Source organism: Orbicella faveolata, unplaced genomic scaffold (assembly GCF_042242905.1).
Source record: "Orbicella faveolata isolate gen_17 unplaced genomic scaffold, um_ofav_v1 contig_12, whole genome shotgun sequence".
NCBI classification, from domain to species: Eukaryota; Metazoa; Cnidaria; class Anthozoa; order Scleractinia; family Merulinidae; genus Orbicella; species Orbicella faveolata.
Window position 1 is genome coordinate 13,103,003 of NW_028301539.1, and position 22,894 is coordinate 13,125,896.

A 22,894-nucleotide genomic window follows, 5' to 3' on the forward strand; every position below is an offset into this window, starting at 1 on the left:
ACTATTTTGTTTTGCGTTTAGTGTAAATTATGATTGCTTTGACCTTTAAGGTGAACGGCGAAAAAACTCTGTCGGAAAACATCGCAGATAATGGAGGTGTTCGAGTAGCTCTTGAGGTAAGAAGGGTATGTAAATTGAAATTTGTTAGTTGAGTTTATGATATGAGTTTTCAATGCACCGCTTCATTCCTAGAAATATGCCCCGAGATAGGGGTGATTGTGATTAAAAGAAAAATAATGAAAATCGAAGTTATTGAATTCTGATTAGTTAAAACTAGCAGGTCATCCGGGGGAAAACTCAAGAAACAAGAATAAGACAGCACGCTGAAGCACAGTGTAAATCCTCGGTTAAAACGCCCAAAATACGACAATGTAAATTACAGTTCGGTTATCGCGCCTCCTCATGTACACGCCATATTGATTTACAACCTCGTTCCCGGGGCCTATCATTTTCCCGCCCTCCCGGAGAGAGAGGAGTCTCTCCTCTCTCGCTCCGGGAGGGTGGGAAGTTGAGATACCCTGATTTAGTCTCTGTTCATGTAAGCAGCCGTGAATATGAGCCAAATTACTTCATATAATCGATCATGAAGCATTCTATCTCAGGGGGTAGGGGTCCCGCGCTATCTTTTGTGACCACTGCATGGGAAATGTGGAACATGACTGATTACATTGATTTCAAACTTCTAGCTCACGTTCTCGTGTCAGTATTCTCTGCAATTAATTTTTCCATAGGGTGGGTTTTGCCGACTGACCCCAGATGTTCGCGCACCTCTTGAAGTTTCGTCTACATAAAAATCGTTAAACTCGACGCATTTGATCGCAAATGTCATACCACACACCGTCTATCACACGGTTCTTTCGATTCACCTCTCTTTTGGAAACCATACAATTGTACACAGTGACTGAGTAGATCAGCCTTCCGTACTTGAGTTTTCACTCCAGCACCAGCCATTTGAACAAACCTGATTTAGGGATTTGTTGTAACTGGGACCGTGGCGTAGCGGGAACCAAAATGAGTAAGATGACTGACTGATCATCTCCCACCCTTCCTGTGCGATTTCCTTTTTTTCACGTTTTCCTATTCTCGCTCTTTTTTTTCCCACTCCTTTGGTCTGTAAGCAATAATCTGAAAACCGTACTTACTTGCTTTAAACTAGCGCTCAGAATATTTCATGTTTCCAACATATACTGTCTTCATCGACCCTTACTTTGCTTTAATTTCCTTGCGGATTTCAGTCACAATAAAGTACAAGGGAGTAGTTTTCAGGCTGAAAACTGCGGTAAACTACGGCACAGGAAAACGGCAAGCAAGCGCAGAGGTTTTGAGACTGTGGGAAAAAAAGCTAGATTTTAATATGTTGTTCTCCACGTTTTTGCAACTCAACAGTTGACATAGAAAATTGTTTGTACACGTATAAATTTAATTTCTCCCAGAGTAGATGCTTTGTTTGTACACACAGAAATTTATTTTCTGCCGGAGTGGCTACTTTACTGGGAGACACGAAAGCTCCGAGGGCCATGCACTTACTTACTGAATAGTAAAGTTGCTTCTCTTAACATTGTTCACTAATTCTCTACTCACAGGCATACCGGAAGTGGGTTAGGGAGCATTGGGAGGAGCCTAGGCTTCCTGGAATGATGCTGACAAATGAACAAGTGTTTTTCATTAGTTTTGCAAGGGTAAGTCAGAAAAACAATACAGTCTGTTATGAGAAATCTACGTGGCTATCAACACAGACAAAGTACTGGGAAGGGAGGATAACCAGCAGTAATTACACAGCTGTAGAGTGAGGTGTAAAGCTGAGAGGAGGGAAAGTCAGACAAGTAATATATCTTTTTTTACCTTAAAATGTTTCGAAAAGCGCCCTTTTTAACTTGGAAAATATTTGTTATTTTCCAAGTTGTTGTGGTGAAACGATTTCACTCCTTCACTCCTTCACTCCTTCACTCCTTCACTCCTTCACTCCTTCACTCCTTCACTCCCTCACTCCCTCACTCCTTCACTCCTTCACTCCTTCACTCCTTCACTCCTTCACTCCTTCACTCCTTCACTCCTTCACTCCTTCACTCCTTCACTCCTTCACTCCTTCACTCCTTCACTCCTTCACTCCTTCACTCCTTCACTCCTTCACTCCTTCACTCCTTCACTCCTTCACTCCTTCACTCCTTCACTCCTTCACTCCTTCACTCCTTCACTCCTTCACTCCTTCACTCCTTCACTCCCTCACTCCCTCACTCCTTCACTCCTTCACTCCCTCACTCCTTCACTCCTTCACTCCTTCACTCCTTCACTCCTTCACTCCTTCACTCCCTCACTCCCTCACTCCCTCACTCCTTCACTCCCTCACTCCCTCACTCCTTCACTCCTTCACTCCTTCACTCCCTCACTCCTTCACTCCTTCACTCCTTCACTCCTTCACTCCTTCACTCCTTCACTCCCTCACTCCTTCACTCCTTCACTCCTTCACTCCTTCACTCCTTCACTCCTTCACTCCTTCACTCCTTCACTCCTTCACTCCTTCACTCCTTCACTCCCTCACTCCTTCACTCCTCCACTCCTCCACTCCTTCACTCCTTCACTCCTCCACTCCTTCACTTCCCGTTAGACATTTGGAAACCCGGCGGGGGGGGGGGAACTCCCATATGAAAAGGCAAGGGATGCTCGTCGGAAAATTTGAATTTAGCTCCTAAGGGAGACTAATGTGGACGTTGCTTGAGCTTCATTAGACCCCTAAAAGATAGCACTTAAAACGGAATAGGTTCGATCACTAGGTACTGTTCAAGAAAGGATCCCGCGCGCACTTGCAGACCCGACTCGCGTACTCGAGAGATCAGCGGAAAACAAGCCTGAAAACATAAATTAAATTAGAGCGTTTCTTTTATTATCATTTCCTCGAGTGCACCCTAAAGGATACTTTGACAGCTAAAAATGGTGACGTTTCGTCATCAACACCGTAAGTGAGACCAGAATCCTTGATTTGTACCCGAGACGACGAGCATCCCCGACCTTTTCATATAGTCCCCCCGGGTTGCGAACATCAGCAGTCTAAGGCCGTTTTACAGTCGCTTGCAGCGTGTCATAGAAAACATGTACCGTGTTTCTATCAAGTTATTGAAACACGAGTGGAAGTTTGCGAGAACAAGAAATGCTGTGGGAACTCTAGCCGCAGGCGAGTGTTTCCACAGCTTTTTTCTGGTTCTCCTAAACTTTCGCGAGTGTTTCTATAACTTGATTAAACACGGCGAACATGTTTTCTATTTCTTTTAGAAAACACCGCGACGAAAAACAACTTGTTAACTTTGATTATCACAACGTAAATTCTCTTTGCTCGCGCCATCATTACGTCAACAGCTCGTGCTAGTTTTGTGTTTCTATCGAGTTACAGAAACACGATTTTTAACCGATCAGCGCGCGTATTTTCTTAGGACTTTTTTCTAATTAACAAATGGTAAACGCCATAGCGTGCACTATTGAGTTACGGATGCACGCGGGAGGTTGCTAAGCACGAAAGAAGCGTAAGAGTCGCACGAGACGATCGCCTCGTGCGACTGTTACGCTTCTTTCGTGCTTAGCAACCTCCCAAGTGCATCCATAACTCAATAGTGCACGCTATGGCGTTTACCATTTGTTTTATAACATAACATTGAGACGTTGGAACAACAGAAGTCCTTATATTGAGCTACATCACAAAAAAATGCTCGGGTAGTCTTACATGACAAGAGAAAACAAGCGCGCGAAAATTCACTCTTGACGACCGACTGCACACCAGTAACTCGATAAAGTTTCATCTTCAGACAACTGTGAAGACAGTTTCGCATTTCTGGCAGAAGGACGTCGGTCATTACTTTGGAAACAATGTCTGTCAAAATATTTGCTTTGTAAACATTAGCACACACGTCAGCAGCGTGCACCTATGGGCAAATAGTAGACGCTAAATTAACCAATCAGAGCGCGCGCTTTGCTTTAGTTATGTTATAATGTGAATTCGAAAGCAATCCATATGAACGAATGATTTAAGGCTCCAGACGATTTTTTTAACGCAAGAAACGGAAAGACAAACGCTTCCTTTCGGTAAATGGTTTCTTGACAGAAAAAGAACAAACAATGAAGAAGAAAAGGAAAAATAATAGAAAGTCACCACTAGGATACGAACTCCCAATATGTCTCGCATGGCGAGCCAGGGCTTATCACACTGTGCTACTTGTACATCAGTTCCCTAGTGCAGAAAATATTAATGATTTATTTACGGATCGCAGGCTCAACTGTAGCTCACTCTTGACCAAGCAAAATGATCTTGCCGTTTTTTCTACAGCACAAGAAAGACATGTACAGATACACGTAATGTAAAACGTGTAGGCAGGCCTGAGTAACAAACAGTTTCTTAACGTTGAACTTTTTTATTTTGCAAATATCACAACACACCCCTGATTGGAAAAAGGCTTTATGGGCTTGTTCGAAAGCTAGACTACCCTCACATCACAAGTAGTTCCTTAATGAGCGATGCCTCGTAACACCCTTTCATAACTTATTTTCCAGGTTCAGTGGCTCACAGCCACTTTGATTCCCAATAAGCGCCCCTTTCTAATGAGTGCTACCTATTGAGCTACCAATAAGCGAAATCTGCGATCTGATATCGAATTTCCCATTCAACACACTAACATGGAATAGATTTATAGAGCGTTTTCGCTCCGCAGCCACGCACATTTATGGCAAAAGAAACAGTTTACATAGGAAAATAGCTAATTAAAGCAAATTTAAGCTTTAATTTACTCAATATTATCGCATTTTCTTTTGTTTTCACTTGTATTTATATATTTATCTATTTACTTATTTACTTATTTGTTTTCCAAGTGGTTATTGCTGTTGTTGTCTATATAGTTATAAAACTTGTAATTTGTTATCTCATTCTGAAAATCAATAAAAACTATTTTTAAAAAAATTAAAAGAGTTCAACTCCCACAACATTGATTTCCTCAACATGGATATTTTGCTTCGACTGCGTCTCGTCAAAAATACAAAACATGTCGAAATCGTAACTTCGCCTGATATCCCTCTGAGTTTTAAAAAAAACGTCACATCGTAAAGTACGGTTAGGTATACAAATTGTGCTCGTAAAAGGCAAACTTTTTGCCCATAAAAAACGCGATCCGTAACCGTTTAAATTTGACCAAATTAGTACTATGTCTTAAGTTGTGAGGCTCGACCATACAATGTACCTTACCTTCTTTGGCTATCCAAACAGATCGGTAGATTACGAAAAAACACTTTTTTCTTCACAGTTACTTCATTTTACTTCACCAAGAGAAGATCCAGGTACTTACCTTCATCTTCTCTTGACTTCACTGATTTAAATTTATTTAGGACATTGTTACCTGCATCGGGATTATCGCATGTTACACTGCTCAAAACCGCTACTCAGTTATTCACCTCGAATAGGAACGCACTTTCCAACGATATGGTTTGTTTACCATCCCACAGAACTGGTGCAGTCATTACAACGATAGAGCTGCCCGCGCTGCTACGAAATACTATGACCACAGTCCTATGCCATGGAGGTACAGAAAAACGAATTGATTATAATTTTCTGTTTAAAAATATTTGAAGAAATGACAGTTCTTATAGAGTTGCAGGAACATGCTGGAGATAATGAATATCAAGAAGTAAAATATTTTATTAAAATATTTTATCGTTGGAAGGCAAACCGACCTATAATCCGTTTCGTTAGTCGTTCAATTTTATATTTTTTGCTATTATATTTTGCATTACTCAAAAGACCACTTCAATAGGGTTTTTGAGGTCAGTTGTCTGCATTATTATAAAACAAGACAGCTTTATGGGCCGCACTTGGGAAAAGTTGTTATCTTTGCCGGCTAAAACACCAAAAAAATTTGAAACCGCAACGGGAAAGGAAAACTTTTAGACAGAAACGGAGGGTCGCACTAGTGGGAGATAATTGTCAGTACCAAATTTCATATTTATTTGCTTGCCGATGTCATCCCAAGCTCTGCGGGTTTGACTGCTGTTGATGCGATCGAAATTCTCAGCCCACAGTAGCATTTTTTCTTCGTCATCTGGCCATCTTTCATAAGATCGTTTTCCAGTATCTACGGGTTCAGCATCAGGAGACGATTGGGAAGACGAAGATGGCGACGCTTGTGAAGCGCTTGCTTGCATGGACCTGGCCGGTAGAGTGCTTTCCTGCGCAATGCTCGCCTGTGAAATGCTCCGTTGTGTTCCCCTTCCAGTCATATCATGGAAGACGGGAGCATACTGCAGGTATTCCATGCTATCACCGCAAAAACCTTGAAAACCTTGAAATTGTGCGGGATTATAATAATAGTCACGTCCGTTCATGATGAAAGACCGCGAACTAGAACTGAACTTCCCGCGCGTATCGTTTTTCATGTTACGCTGACAAGACACCGCGGAAATACGTTTTTTGGGGCGCGATACAGTATTTTGCTGGTCAGCAGTACACCTTAACAAAACTACAAAATGCCTGCAACTTTTACATTGTTATCGCAGCGAGTCTTGTCGACAGTGAAAAAGATACAAAACTTAGAGCGCACACTTTAAACTTAGCTTTTAAACTCCGCATACTATGGCAAGCCATTTGTAGCAAAATTCAATCCTTGCAATATATGTTTAATCCTTTAAATAATGGTTTCCTTTAAACACAAAAAAAGGCATTCAATCCAATGGCAAAGAAAATTTTTGGTTCAATTCAATCTTTTAATTTTCATGATTCAATCCAATACCTGGAATATTGATTCAATCCAATACCTGGAATATTGATTCAATCCAATACCTGAAATATTGATTCAATCCAATTCCTCGAATATTGATTCAATCCAATACCTCGAATATTGATGCAATCCAATACCTCGAATATTGATGCAATCCAATACCTCGAATAATGATTCAATCCAATACCTCGAATAATGATTCAATCCAATACCTCGAATATTGATGCAATCCACATCGAATATTGATGCAATCTTCCTGGGCCGAGCGCGGCCAACAGGAACGAGAGTAACTGAGCACTAGAGAGCACTGAAAACATGGCGGGCGAAGGAGAACTAGATTTAGAAGTCGAGTTTCCTAAGTTTCTTGCAGACGTCTTGGATAAAACGGAAATAATTTTTGAGAATTTTGACTCAGAAGTTGCAGAAGCGCACGCCGAAGTCTGCTTAGGTAAATGAGGCATTGCTACAACCAAGACACAAGGGACACGGAGAATTTAGATCCCATTACTGTCGCTTTTGTAGATGTAAGTTAACCAATTTTTATGTGACAAACATATTTGTTTATTAAAAGCTAGCTTTTTGCTAGCTTTTTGTGACAAATAACATAAACTGTCGCAAATTGTGCTCCCACATTGGTCTTTGGTATTGTGCATATTTCTGCTGTCCAATCATTACTGGCACACTAAACTTTGAACTGTAAACAAAATTTTTGCTGTGCTATGTACACAGTCAAACATTTTTCTCACAAAAACTGTTTGTGTAAACCTGGCTTTACGTTATTTTTGAAATAAGAACCTTACATTTTACAAGACAGCAATCATTGAACATTGGGATGTGTTTTAAGTTTTTCAATGTTGCTGTTTCATGTTTTGCATTATTTAACCCACCTGTGGTACTTCTTTCCTAAAAACGATGTTTTTCTTGATATTCTATGACAAACATTGCACCAATTTGTTGTGAATATTATCGGGTACCCAGGGCTCAAGGCTAACACTACTGTCAACTAGCCACACATTTCAGTTTTGAATAGTAGATTTTGCACTTTCACTAGCCATTGTGGCAATCATGATGGAATGGAGTACTGGTCTACTGGATGAAAACAAAATTGAGAGTTATCCTGACAAAGTAAAACTGAAGAGGATAGAAACTAATGAAAACAGGGAAACTATGAGTGGATTTCATGGAAATAATTGCCTCAATAAGCATATAAATATTTAACTATTAAATGGAGATAAAAGAAAATGGTACCACTGATAGAAGTACATCAGAGATTGAACATAAGCATATTCAAGAAAAGCAGGATTCGTGTTTGTGGGAGTGAAATTTTCTTAGTGATTATTATTAACACTTTAGATGCAACAAGATATGTCCAAGATTGACCACTCTTATAAAAAAGTCAGTGAAACTGTGTATTAAACAGGCTGGCTGGTGCAAAGTTAGTTTTGGCTAGTGACATGAGACCTGTTAGTGGCCATTACGCCATTGCACCAAGAATTTAGTCTTGTGTCCTGGGTACTTTTGAAAATAAGATAACAAATTAACCTTGCAACATTTTAACATCTGTTTTGATAAGCACCTGTAAAATCTACAAAGCAGAGTAGTGCACATGGCAGTTATAAAATGCCCTGATTTCTCTTCAGTTTAGTTGTGTTGCTAGACCTTAGGCATCCTGTAATTCCTGAAAGCAGTTTCTGAGTTTTGTATATCAATGAAAAGAAAGATGAGAAAATAATTTACTTGATACAGGGTGAGGTTTTTTGTTGTGAATTGAGTTGCAAAAATACTTTAGTGGCACCATAATCTCCTTTACCCAGCCCACACACATGTAGTATTATGCAACTGTCAGTTGCCCAAGTTTAACTGTCACAAGTTCTAGAGCCTCTTGGAAGATGTCTACTCCCATTTGACTTGATTCTTTTAAGGGATCTAGCCTTTCCAATACAAATGACTGCACTGAATCATGTCCAGGTCAATTCCTTCCACTACAACATTGTTATCACTGTCCAATGGAGTTGGACCATCAGGATCATCACCATAGTATTCAAAATCATATGACTTTCCATTTGAAAGGGGGTTTTCAGGCTGCATCATATGATAAGCCACATTTGGTATGACAACCAGTTTTTTTTTCTGTTCTTACATTTTGGTGGTTGAAAGCTTCAGTGAACTGGCAAAGAGCTTGGTTTATCCTTGGTTGAAAAACTAAGTTTAAGGTGAAAAGATGCACTGAATTATCAGTCTCCAGGATGCCTCACAATTCAATACTATAAAAAGTGTAAAAGTACAAGTGGGAAGCACAACGGGAAACATCCCACAATCTTTCAGTTCGTTGGTTGTGTTGATGGCCCAGCAGTGAAGCTGCGCCTCTCCTTTCTTCTAACCTGCACCATTGTATCACACACACCAACGCTTTCAACACCATGATATACTCGTACCCTCAGAGGCCAAAATTCTCCGTCTCTCTTAACGGCATCCAGAAACAATTCAAGAACTGGTTCTGCTTTATTGTTTGCACTACATTTCAAAAACGTTATTCTCCGAGAAAATCCATCTATACAGCCGTGAATTAGTATTTTCCATCAGATCAGAGAGTGATGTCCATCCAGATGCCAAAGCAAATTTACGCACCCTATCTCAAGACAGTATTTTGGGGATCTAATTTTGTTAACCTTTCTCTTATTCTTCTCCGTTGAACCCGTAACCCAATGGACTTAAAGAAACCTGCAATGAAGTTATATCCAGTAGCACTCCCATGGTTAGAAATGTACTCTTGACTGATTTCGGTTCCTTATCAGGTAAGCTGTCGAAACCCCTCATATCTTCTAAGCCATAACGCCCGGGGGGGGGGGGGGCACTGCCATATATGGGCTATATAGGTATGTGCCGCTGTGAAGGGTATGGTTTTCAAGCAGTTTACTCTAGGATAGGGTATATAAATCAGAGCATTTAGGTCTAGAATAGGGTATAATTTTTCACAAAACTGACTAGTTGGTTGAAGATTTTATCTAGACTAAGGAAACCAGGAATTGCCACTCAAAAATATAATAAAATCAAATCGGCAAGTTTAAATTTACGCAAATCAGCCTCAACAGTGTCGATAGATGGGGGGATTTGGGGAGTTCACTCTAGTATAGGGTAACAAAATTCAGCTGAACTACAATCATGGACGAAAGTCTTGGGACAAATTTGCACTTCTGGCGCTTTTGCTAACACGCCAGGCACGAATACAACTTCACCTGCCTAACCTCGCCCCCCCCACCCCCCATACAATGTTGAAAACTAGTACGTGCAATTTCACTTGATTTTCAACATTGTGTTGGGGGGGAGGGGGGAACAGCAACCCATTTATAAAGGATATAGCAGCGTTTTCTTCATACTTCAGTTCTAAAACACAGATAATCCGTTACATTACATAAGTGTCCCAAGGACTTTAGTCCACGATTGTAGCTCTGGTATACGCTAAGGGTTCCTGGGTCCCAGCAGCACATCCCCTCCCAGAAATTCCCAAAGTACCCCCCCGGGCCATACCGTCTGTCACTCTTCTGTGAATTGTCCATCTCGAAACTCCAATCATCTCTGTTATCGTTGTCCAGATGAATCCTAGTCCTCAAAGTTTCTCAAGCACCTCAACAGAAATTTTAAGAAATGGTCTTCCATGCTTTCCTCTTTTTTCGCTTTCCATCGTAATGGATTCCGCAGTAAAAATTGACGGAGTAATAGCTCTGCGACGCAACACACTGAACACATCTACAAAAGCAACAGTAATGGAATCTAAATTCTCCGTGTCCCTTGTGTTTCGGTTGTAGCGATGCCTCATTTACCTAAGCAGACTAATGGTTTGATCAAGAACTTCGGCGTGCGCTTCTGCAACTTCTGAGTCAAAATTCTCAAAAATTATTTCCGTTTTATCCAAGACATCTGCAACAAGCTTAGGAAACTCGACTTCTAAATCTACTTCTCCTTCGCCCGCCATGTTTTCAGTGCTCTCTAGCGCTCAGTCACTCTCGTTCCTGTTGGCCGCGCTCGGCCCAGGAAGATTGCATCAATATTCAATGTGGATTGCATCAATATTCGAGGTATTGGATTGAATCATTATTCGAGGTATTGGATTGAATCAATATTCGAGGTATTGGATTGCATCAATATTCGAGGTATTGGATTGCATCAATATTCGAGGTATTGGATTGAATCAATATTTCAGGTATTGGATTGAATCAATATTCCAGGTATTGGATTGAATCAATATTCCAGGTATTGGATTGAATCAATATTCCAGGTGCTGGATTGAATCATGAAAATTAAAAGATTGAATTGAACCAAAAATTTTCTTTGCCATTGGATTGAATGCCTTTTTTTGTGTTTAAATGAAACCATTATTTAAAGGATTAAACATATATTGCAAGGATTGAATTTTGCTACAAACGGCTTGCCATACATACTCCGCTCATTTGTTGGATAGTTCTCAGTTAATATTATATATTGTGCCAAAGCCAAACTGAACTTGCACACGGTGTGAAATTGTTGTTGTTTCGTGAAAGTTCATGCTCGCAAGCGGCGAGCCAGTGGCAATTTACGTTACGATGTGCGCTAAGGCTAAAACTAAGCAGCTTTTGTGTTGCTGTAGCGGTGTTCTGAGGACATCAACTTCTCAAGTTTGTTGAATTGATGGGCTTGAACCGTGTGAATGGGTATGTCAACGGCATTTCGATCAAATTCGTCAGGAAGACAAGCTCGTGTTCGTCCACTTGTTCGATTGGGGGCACTCGCGTAAGTAAACACGGTCATCCTGTCTCCACTCGGTATCACCGAATTATGGACCAAGTTGGCCGAAATCGAAGCAGTGCTTCGTATAAATCTTGGACACGTTGGTGTAACAAGTGTAGGACTGAATCCCTAAAAGGGTTCAAAATCTGGCCTCAACTCGGGGAAGAATTCACCGAGGTATATACTGTACTTCAGTAAGCTTGAGGCTGGCGAAAATAAAATTTTAAATTTTCATGTTTATTATTGCTTCTTTGTTTCTTGTTGCAGTTCTGTATTTTGCTTTTAGCGCCTATAAAGTGTGAAAATTATTTTAAACTAGTTGCATAGCTATTAGAGTTTAGAAAAAAAGCTATTTAGCTATTAGAAAAAAACACAAGAAGTACATGACATCTGATTATCTTAAGATGGCAGAAGACATGGAATACAAAGCTGTTAAAAGGGTAATTAAAAATACATGCATATGTTATTGCAAGACAATAAAAATACCATAAAATCTGGGTAATAACAACTTCCAATTAAAACTCAATAAATTAATTTCATTTTTAGTTATAAATAGGCTATCTCCCCCTGTATTCACACAGCAATCTTCTGATTGTAAGGCCACCCAGATAATTTCTGACCACATTACCCTAGAGCCTGAGACTCTGTATAACTTTCTAAGATTAATATTTGTTTACATATTACTATTATCTGGATTTCCTAATAGAAAACTTCTTCTATTGTACATTTTTTTTCTGTTTTGGCTCAGCAAAAATCCTTTTAGATACTGTCCATGGATGATTTCCACAACATCAATGCTGTAAAAACACCAACTAAGAGAACAGTGACCAATGCTCTCCATATGGCAACTGCTCTCCTGAACATTCAGCCATCTGTTGATGGTGGGGAGAGGCAGGGGGCAAGAGCCCGGGAGAATATGGGGCAGGAGCCCGGGAGAATAGGGGGCAGGAATCCAGAGAGAAATGCAAAATGCTAATTTTTGTCATTCATTAAGGCTTCAAATACTTTCAAAAACAAGAACTGAAAATGTTACTTGACTTTCATTTAGTGTCTTTAGAGACTTCTAGGCCGACGGGCAAAGAAAAATTCACCCCTGGGCTCAAAATGAGGCCCAAAATGAAACCCTTTGACAGTGGTTACATCATAGGTCATTCACTTGAAAGACATGGGTAAGAGTAGCAAGGCTGAAAACAAAGGAAAAGGAAATGCCCAAGGGGTGTGCAGCTAACTGACTAAGACGTGTTTTGAGTCTCTTAATTTACAGGGGACAGGAGCAGGACAAACAAGGGTGGGAGTCAAGAGATAGAGGTATGGGAAGTGGGAGAACAGGGTATGGGAAGTGGGAGGTTCTGACTCCGCTGTCTCTTCCCCCACTTGATGCAGTACCTTGTCCCTAAGTAAAAGGTAAAGTCTGCGTAGAGCCAAGTGGCCCATCAGGCCAGGCTTATCTCGGGTTCTGTAGCATGAACTGACTAGGAGTATTTCTACTACCCCCTGCCGGATAGGATGCTAGTCGATCACAGGGTTACCCCCAGCATTATATTCACCAGTACCCATATGTACACCTTTGTGGAGAGAGGCACCGTGAGAGTAAAAGAGTCTTGCCCAAAAACACAACACAATGTCCTTGACAAGGGCTCAAACACGGACCGCTCGATCCATTGCTGAGCGCACTAACCACAAGGCCACCGCACCTCCCACCTTGTCCCTTAGGCCTAACCTTAACCCTAAACCTAAAAAAAGGAGTCTGTACATTTCAGTCAAGTTTATCTCTTTTATCACTTGTGTATTTGAGACAATTTCTAATTACCTCGCTTTCTGCCATTCAGTTTACAGTACCAAAGCCTGATTTTAAGTGATTCGCAACTACTGACGGAACTTGTTTTTGCAACTTACAACTTCAGACTTTGCACAAAATTTCTCACTGGAGAAAAGCAATGTTGTAGAACTTAAGTGATGAACTAAATGTAATAAATATTAATTTGTAAGAAATGTATCTGTTCTTTAATACATGCTTTTGTGTCTAGTATCTGAGTTGGATGTAGCGAAGATATATTACCAATGGTTTGTAGACGACAGTAAGCCAATTCAGAGACACAGTGGCATAAACAAACCCACTTGTTAGCCAAATATCACAGGAAAAAAAATAAATACATATTATATAATTTATTGCCATCAGGTGCTATAATGTCTTGTAATAAAGTGGTTACAAGTTAAGTAAGAATCTTACAGAAGGGAGGATGATACAATATTATGACTAAGGGGATCATAATTAATTTCATATTGATTCAAAGCACGTAATATGTACATGTCTGATTCATTAAGCACATACAATGTAAAAATTATTTTGTAGTAATTGAGCAAAGCTCATCTGAATTAAATTAAATGAAAGGAAAAACAACAACAGTCAATTATTTATATCAGTTTATACGCTGCACATGTAAGATAGGGAAATAGAAATCGAAAAGCTTCAAATGACTGAGTAAACAAAATAAACTAGTGGGTTTCATTGAAGAGTTGATTACTGCCTCTCTGAAATGTTGAATGTCTTTTCAGCATCAAAAGATGTGAAACTTGACCACATCCCATAAGTGGAAGCGGTTTCGTGTAAACAAATTCAGGTGTTTGGGCATTTTAAAATATTTAGTTACCTGTGCATACATGTACAAGGAAACGGTCTTGAAAATTTCCATGTACTATCAACATGTAATCGATGTAAACAAAAAAGACCTCAAGCGAGGAAAAATTGTCTATGAACCGAACATATTGCGCGGTCTTGAATGTTTTTCAGTATTTCCAGCGTTCGCTGCGGCCAACAAATCACAGTATTTTCGATTTCTACTCCCTTCGCAAACGCCAACATTATATATAAATGTAGGCTTAAACAATCTTTAATGATAGAAATATCTTGTGAATGAAATGAACAAATGTTTTATTCTGACAGCAAACGGCAGGTACAAAAAAATTATTTCACCTGTTCCAAAAGGCGCAGAAAGTCAGAAAGGTGATAGAAACGCCAAACAAGCCAGTCTTTAAAGACAAATTCTTATCAAAGTTTCTTTGACGCGTTGCGAAATATAATCTAAATGAACAAGCACCACATGTCGGCGCAAAGTGAGTGTGAATAAAACGGTCCCGACTTACATGTACCTTAACCACTTCATGCAAATTACACTTTTAATCCAACTAGTCTTCAAAATCCTTGCAAAAGCTTCATACAGAACCAATCTTCTGCTTTGCTGGATACCCATCGTTGTTTTCGACAATTCTGAGGCGAGGGCGACTGAAGCAACACGACCAGGCTCGAGTCAGCAAACTACACATTACTCCACACAAAATGACTCCCCTGTACCCCTATTCATTACCGGAACATTGTTTGAGTATTAAAAACCCATTTCAGGACGTCAGACTCACCAATAACGAGAAGTATCAAGGATATTTTCGACCTTAAAACGAACCAAAATACTGATCTCGGTAAACTGATCGATCGAAGGACAGCACAGCCTGATGGTGATGACCACTGACCAGTTACGGTGACGTCAAAAAACGTATTTCCGCGGTGTCCGCTGACAAGCGTTCACAGTTACCGCTGTGATTCCCATTGTTTGGCTCGACTTTTCGAAAATCTACCTGCACCACCCTAACACTACGGCGTCTTTGATGTTTTGCCGATTCGCAAAGTTTTTGCCAAAGCGGAAAACCTGCGGTCGTACTAGGCAAAGGCCCGCGATGACAGATTTCCACCGCAAAGTAAACAAATTCTGGCAAAGATTTCCCAAGTGCGACCCACCAACGGAACAAGTAAACTACTTCGGCATGATCTGTACAAGCTCCCTGTGACGAAGCTTTCGTCCGCAATCAATCACGGGACGTTTGTGTACTCAGTCTGCTTCACGGGAGAACACTCAGTTTAGCCCGGTACACAGCCTTGTGTACCGTATTACGTTTTAAAAACCGTTTGAATGGATCAGTGTTATGAAGAGCTTCTGCCTGAGAGACCAGGGCTTGGAAATGAAGGTCGGCTAATTTCACTTAAAATTGATACAAAAAGTCGTTATGTTGACTTATGAATATGCTAAAGTTTCAGCTTCAACGACCTTTCCTTAGCCGAATTCTGGATATCAGCCCCTCAGGGGTCCCCGAGGGTGATTTTCAGTGCAATTCTGGGAATTTTTCAATCTCTCTTTTACGGAAGGTACGTTTTTTCTTGGGGGGGAGGGCTGGGGCCTCAGAGGGGGGGGGGGTCATCTGTGAAAGTAAACACCAAAAGGGGAGGGTCCTACCTCTTTGTAAGCTATTCAAGGGGAGGGTCACGCATCTTTTCCACATTTTTTTAATGAGGGGTTTTGTGATGTTGTTTTCCATTTTTCTTACAGATTAAGTTTTTCTTTTCACCTACTTTGATTTAATTTGGTGTTTTATTATAGGTTCTAGGATACATTTCTACATGTATATTATGCCATGGCACATTGTTTTCACGGAGGACTCGTGTCCTTTTCCGTCCGTATCGAGACGTACTAGACTCAGGTATCGTTTCTTCAGTTGCTTGCTCCTGTTGACTATCCGCTGCCTGATCTCCTGAGTCATTTAGTTCTGAAGAGTTACTACTAGATCCAACAATGCGCTCCACTCTGTCACTATCACTATTAGACTCTGAATTTGAGTCAGAGGTTGCCTGAATGTTGTTCTGACTGTCCTGCACAATAGAAGTCAAAATCTTACTATACCCATGCTACTGATCGTGGTTGAGAACGCGCGATGATGGTACAAGAAGATTTGCATAATACTTTTATAGAGGGGAAATTGAGCTAGATCACGCAGAGCCTCTCTGGAAAGTGAGATTTATCATGTGATATACGCTGGTTTAATAATTTAATATTTTATCTCTGGTGTAATATTTAAAATGACCAGCCAGGGTGAATCACGAGCACTGTTCTCAAAGTAGGTGGCCATGACAAGCGAGATGATATTTGTCTTTATGTTTTTAATGATGTTTCAATCATGTGCGAGAAGTTTCCTTTTCCAACAGAAGCCTGCCTGCCTTTAACAAAATTCGGAAATGTAGGAAATATTTTTTTTTGCGAGTCAGATTTCGCGTGCTATAAAACAAACAAATCTTTTTATTAAAATAACCAACAGCAATGCTGACTAGTCGAAGAAGGAAGCCCGTGTATTTTGCCTTCGATATTTTGTGTTCAAAACTTTAATGATACTCAAAGTTTAAACTTCCATATTTAAACTTCAGTTGTAAAACGTAGATATCCCACACTGATTATTCACATTTTCTTGTTTCAGCTCGCACACATTCAGTATCGAGATATTTATATTCAACTGAACATTTTGCGTTCACAAGCGAAATGTTCTGAGGTTTCTAGTCGGTATGGAACATACCATGTAGTAGTGAGGGGAGGGTCGCACCTTTGTCAGTCACGTAAAGGTGGGGGGTCAGGAGTTTTTTTATCAAAATGCAAGGAAGGGCCAACGCTTTGTTTGGAAAAACTACCAAAATTTCCCAACCCTCCCCCCCCCCCCCCAAGAAAAAACGTACCTTCCCTTAGCAACGTATAATTGATTTCAGACAAAACAAAAGCATTCTTGTAATGCCTCATCCTTAGGTTTCTGTGGGTAAAGACATTAGCTCACGGGAATTTTTCGCTTGTATGTGGCTGTTTTCACAACTTGGTCCTATTTGAAGCATATGGTAAGCAACCGGAAATCGCTTGTTTTTCAGATCGCATATTTCCCATGTCAATGTTTTATATCGTGAAGTCTTAGTTTTATATCGTGAAGTCTCGTAGACTAACCAGGCCACTTCTGCAAAGTGCAGCCCTTAGTTTAGTAATATCAAGAAAGGTTGAGGCTTTTTTTACCAAGAAAAAACTTAGGAAAAGATGACTAACCAGGCCACTTCTGGTAAAAGTTTCAACAAAGCGTTTCTGTAAAAATCAGCCATTTCATTTCAATTAATACTTTTTTTTCTTCTAAGTTATGATTTAAAGACTCTGAAGTTAATTGTAACCGAAAAGACTTGCTGTTAATTATAAATTTATTAATTAAAATTTAATTATATTGACATAAAACATGGGCATGGAAAATATTCGGTCTGAAAAACGGGCAATTTCCGGATGCCTTCCATGTACTTTAAACAGATCCAAGCTGTAATAACAGCCACAGGCTAACGAAAAACTCCCCTGTCCTAATCTTTTTTACCCACAGAAGCCTAAGGATATGGCATTACAAAGACGGTTGTGGTTTGTCTGAAATTAATTGTACGTTGCTAAAAGAGAGATTGAAAAGTGGCCAAAATTGCACTGAATACCAGCCTCTGGGGACCTTTAAGGGACTGATATCCAGAACTTGGCTGAAAAGAGGTCGTTGAAGCTGAACCTTTGCTATATTACATAAGTCCACGTAATGACTTTGTGTACCAATTTTAAGCGAAATTGGCCGACCTTCATGTCTATCTCTCAGGCAGAAGTTATAAGGCTATTCACAAAACGTAGAGTTTGAACAATGATCATGACTCCAAATAATATTGAATATTATTATACGGTTCTGTCTCAACTACCAAATTCACGAATTTGATTGGCTAAAATCGATATTGAAAGCGGTCTAGATTTCCCCATCTAGACCGGCATCTAGACCGGTAATGTTTTGCAGTGAAAAAGGAAACTAAGGCAAACTAAAATGCAAAATCATTGACTATTCATCTAACAATATTTATTTATGCAAGTGGCAAAAAGCCGGCGGAGAAAAAAAAAAGTAAAGAGGACAAGAAACCTTTGCAGAATTAAATTCAGCGCATCGCCGTTTGCAAGCAAAATGTCAGTTAGTACAAACCAGTTACATTAACCGAATCAAATTGTTCTTGTTTGCGCCATATAATAAACATCTTATTAACCGAGCTTAGTCGGTCTGTATGGGAAAATCTTGATTTCGGTCGTGCATACAGACCACACTGCACTGATTCTCCCATGCAGACCCCCTGCTTGGTTAAAAAGAGCTAAATATTGACCGCGGAACTTATGAAAGAGGTCTTTTGATCAATTTTTCACACTTTTGAGTAAGCTAATGAGAACTTATTTTCTTCCTCATCTGCAGGGTAAATGGTACACTCATGAATTTCCCAGAGTTTGCAAAGGCCTTCAGCTGTCCTTTAGGTTCGCCAATGAATCCAAAACACAAATGTAGAATTTGGTGAGCACTAGAATACATGTGCCATACATTTCTAAACTGTTACCAGAATGTTAATCGCGATGTTGATCACGTCCTCCCGCTCAAATCCGACCGGAAACGAACTTGATTAGTGAACCTCTGTACTTTAGGAAATAGGGCGCTATGTTTGGAAAACCTTAATTTTTGTATTATTATTTTAATAAATATACCCTCCTAATCTACAATTCTTAAGCTTCCAGAAAATATATACTTTCCTGGGGTTTGCGTCAAACGTCCGAACGTAAAGCGGCACCAACGAATAATGGTCATTTGGGTATACTGATACCTTCAATTTAAACAGTTTTAAAACAGTACAAGAAATTGAACAAAGCTGAAAAGTTTGCAGTTGCTAAAAGATTTCTTTCGGGTCGTTTAAGGACGTTCGCGCTAATTGTTTCTTGGCATCGTTACTGCACACGCAAATTCACACGCCACCTGATGCATGAGAGCGCGCGCTAAGTAATAAAACCAACAATGATAGGGCAGATGCCCATTGCTATAGCTTTGCCTGGATTTAACGATCTTGGACGATCGGTGACGCCTATTTTTCTTTTGATGGATCATTTTTTCTACCGATTTTCTATGTTTGGCGAAAAAATGAAGAAAATCTATCGACTAGAAGTTTGAATTGTTTGCAAAATGCACCATCGAATTCTGTTCTCTTTAGCTCTCGTTTATCTGTGCGACAGTTTCAAATGCCTCTTGAAGGATTACGTTTTGTGAAAACGTTGGTAGCATTTGGAATTATTTACGCAACAGACCCACTTCTACAAAACATGACTAAGATCCATGATTGAAAAACGTTACTCTGGTTTAAAAATGTAAAATGTTAGTAAAAATTCTTTTTGTAAAAGTCCCAACGTTTCGGCTAAAACTTCAGCCTTCATCAGGGGAAAGTGTCAAGGAATTTGTTGAAAAGGCACGTTCTTATACTATGCAAATCGGCAAATCGGAGCTAATTATGTTCTGTCCCTTGGGGCTAAATTTAAAAATTCGTGCGGCAAGTACATACCATCATCACGGTTCAGCGGATTCCTACAAGTGTTAATTTCCCATGCTTCTAAAATACGTCTGTTGCGCCAATTTGTGCTTGTACGTAAGATCTTTGAAGATTCCCAGGAGCAGATCCTGAGTCCTATGATGGGCAAGACAGATTTCACGGTCAAGAACAGTGTGGAATTTTGTGAACAGATGAAAAATGTCTCACTCAAAGAAGATGGTTTCCTTTGACGTTGTCTCTTTGTTGACATCTATTCCTGTGGAACTCGCCCTTCAAGTTGCTAAAGATTTGCTTTCCAATGATGACACCTTGCAAGAAAGAACCACCATTCCTGTCGATGACATTGTTGACCTGTTGGATTTCTGTTTGTCGACAACAAATTTCAAGTATAACAACAATCACTACCAACAGATCTTTGGCACCGCCATGGGCTCTCCAGTGTCAGCTGTTATGGCAAACCTGGTCATGGAAGACCTTGAAAAACGAGCACTATCCACCTCTCCTTCCCAACCGTGTTTTTAGAAACGACATGTAGATGATATGTGTGCCGCTGTTAAATCCAACCTGGTGCTAGCCTTACAGAGTCATTTGAACAATATCGAGCCGTCGATCCAATTTACGGTTGAAAGAGAAACAGAACGGAAAATATCCTTTCTTGACGTCACTGTCTGTCGACAAGATGATGGCCAACTCTCCACTGAAGTCTATCGCAAACCGACACACACAGAAAGATATCTCTCGTTTGACTCTCACCATCCGGCTGCTCACAAAAGGGCTGTGGTCATGTCTCTGACTGATCGCGCAAGAGCTATCCCGTCTTCTGTTGACCAACAATCAAAGGAAATGAAACATGTGATCGCGGCACTCAGGGCGAATGGCTACCCGAAACGCTTTGTTATTCATGCAAGTAAACCGGAACGGCCTTCTCAACAAACGCCTGCAACTCCACCGGATGACAAAAAAGGTTTCTGCATTTTACCGTATGTCAAGGGCACTACGGAACCGATTAAGCGAATCCTAAGCAATTACAATATCAAAGTTGCTTTAAAACCACACCATACCATCGGCAATTTATTTCTCAAACCAAAAGACCCAGTCCCGAAAGATCAGACTCGTGGCGCAATTTATTCAATTCCCTATCAAGGTTGTGACAAAAGCTACATCGGAGAAACGAAACGAAAATTTTCCACCCGGCTCAAAGAACATCAAAAAGCGGTTGTAAACAAACACTCGCACAAGTCAGCTTTAGCGGAACATTGTTTACACTCTGGCCACACCATCTCCTGGGAATCTTCAAAGAGCGCAACAGACGTATTTTAGAAGCATGGGAAATTAACACTTGTAGGAATCCGCTGAACCGTAATGATGGTATGCACTTGCCGCACGAATTTTTAAATTTAGCCCCAAGGGACAGAACATAATTAGCTCCGATTTGCCGATTTGCATAGTATAAGAACGTGCCTATTCAACAAATTCCTTGTCACTTTCCCCTGATGAAGGCTGAAGTTTTAGCCGAAACGTTGGGACTTTTACAAAAAGAATTTTTACTAACATTTTTACATTTTTAAACCAGAGTAACGTTTTTCAATCATGAATCAACCACCTGGTTACAGGACCATTTTTAAAATGACTAAGATCGTTTGCCTCCATTGACTCACTTTCGATATTTTTAACTATAAACCCCTGTAAACCATGCTGAATTACGTGCGCCAATTTTTCAAAATCAGGATAGTTTTCCACACGCTTTATCTCTGAAACAAAGTCGGTGACCCCAATTTTTTTGCATTTCTGACCAAGTAACTCATTATCTGACTGCAGTAAAAATTAAAAAAAAAATCTATTGACTGGAAAATTTCGCGCGAACGTCTTTAAAGCATGTTACAGTTACATTTGAAAGAAAATTGTACTGACGAGTTTAATTTCCTAAGAGTAATTTAATATTTAAGATTTACCTTTTAATTTAATTTAGGCGTGTTGTCTGACCTCGAGATACGCCAAAGCAAAGTGATTTATTCCTTTTAAGCGAGTCGGAAATTAAATACACCAATCGCCGCCAAATATTTCTTGTATTAAAGAGGTTCTGAATTCTTTAATAAAAAATCAAGTACAGTTGAACGGCCATGTCTCTACAATGGCCACTTTTTTGGTTCTAACGGAGAGCCATAAATTCACTCTTATTTTGAGCTCCCTTCAACGGCCACCTCTCTAAAACGGCAAAGGCCACTAAAACTCGTCCCAGCCACCAAAATAACCTCTTGACAATGGCCAGTTAATCAATGACTGAAGAACGATATATACAAAACCCCAGTTTTTGCTGTAAAAGGTCACCAAACGTGATTCGTACCTGGCGTCGTTGGTCTCTGTTTCTGTTTAGTTTCTGTTTTATTGATACATTGTAATTTATGTATGCTAAAAGAGCATTTATAACATATGGCGCGCGCTAGTCTTACCTAATTCCTATTGAGCCATCATGAACGAAATCTCTATATACGCTCCGCCGTACGTATATAACATGACCTGTGCAGTTTCAATTTAGCTGTAAAATTTCCGTCGAGTTTAGTGCAAGTTTCCTTTGTTTAAGTTTCGGCTATGTGAAGATTATTCTGAACAATCCAAACCCTACTTCGAGCCTTTGACTTTTCCCAAGGTAAGATGTTTACTTAAACTTGAGTATTTTGACTCTGTTTGTCTGCATTTTCATTGACTATTTTTGACTTTGTTTGCCAACATTTTCATTATAATTAATTCGAAGAAGCGAATTTTTCATTGACAATTTTAGAAGTTAAGAGATTAAGCGTTTTTATTCAACTGTTGCGCAACAGATTCTGGCGTGTTAGGATCCTAATGACCTTTATTTTTCTTCTCCGTGCATTGTGAGAACTTTGTAGTCAATCACAAATAAAACATTTTTGGCGCCCAAGTTCTTGTCGCCATGTTATAAAAGAATTGATTCATGCTTTTAGCTGTGCGTATATCGAGTTACGGACACACTTGGAAAGTTTGGAGAGCACTCAAGAAGCTAGAATTGCTCTCGGCTATCGCCTCGAGCCACTCTTACACTCCTTTTGTGCTCTCCAAACTTCCCGCGTGCATCCATAGCTCGATATACGCATGCTAAGCATGAACCAATTCTTTATTTTTGACGAAAAATGTTGCACTTCTGAAAAAA

At 39.9% G+C, this 22,894-nt stretch overlaps 2 protein-coding genes and 1 long non-coding RNA gene across 5 annotated transcripts in view; all 3 read left to right on the top strand.

The window, feature by feature from the left end:
* LOC110055076 (endothelin-converting enzyme homolog) overlaps positions 1-18,910 on the top strand; it is a 104,067-nt gene extending 85,157 nt beyond the window's left edge. For 2 of the 3 annotated variants that reach the window (XM_089282475.1, XM_089282477.1), the window contains 4 exons: positions 51-116; positions 1,584-1,679; positions 5,479-5,555; positions 18,612-18,910. In XM_089282475.1, the coding sequence (XP_089138601.1) occupies positions 51-116; positions 1,584-1,679; positions 5,479-5,555; positions 18,612-18,711 (339 nt within the window). In that variant the 3' untranslated portion in view covers positions 18,712-18,910. Of the gene's footprint in view, positions 1-50; positions 117-1,583; positions 1,680-5,279; positions 5,367-5,478; positions 5,556-18,611 lie in introns of those variants that run through there. The other variant, XM_089282476.1, reaches the window with a different exon arrangement.
* LOC149116731 (uncharacterized) lies at positions 10,754-14,024 on the top strand. Its single transcript, XR_016205466.1, has 2 exons — positions 10,754-12,818; positions 13,340-14,024. It is a non-coding gene; the product is annotated as an uncharacterized LOC149116731 (long non-coding RNA).
* Positions 18,911-20,265: 1,355 nt separating the features above from the next.
* Positions 20,266-21,045, top strand: LOC149116732 (uncharacterized). Its single transcript, XM_089280155.1, has one exon. It carries the CDS (start codon positions 20,266-20,268, stop codon positions 21,043-21,045), a length of 780 nt encoding a protein of 259 aa, XP_089136281.1.
* Positions 21,046-22,894: the final 1,849 nt, after the last annotated feature.

Coding starts and splice junctions, on each gene's coding strand:
- LOC149116732 (XM_089280155.1), top strand. CDS start 20,266: ATGTGTGCCGCTGTTAAATCCAACCTGGTGCTAGCCTTACAGAGTCAT.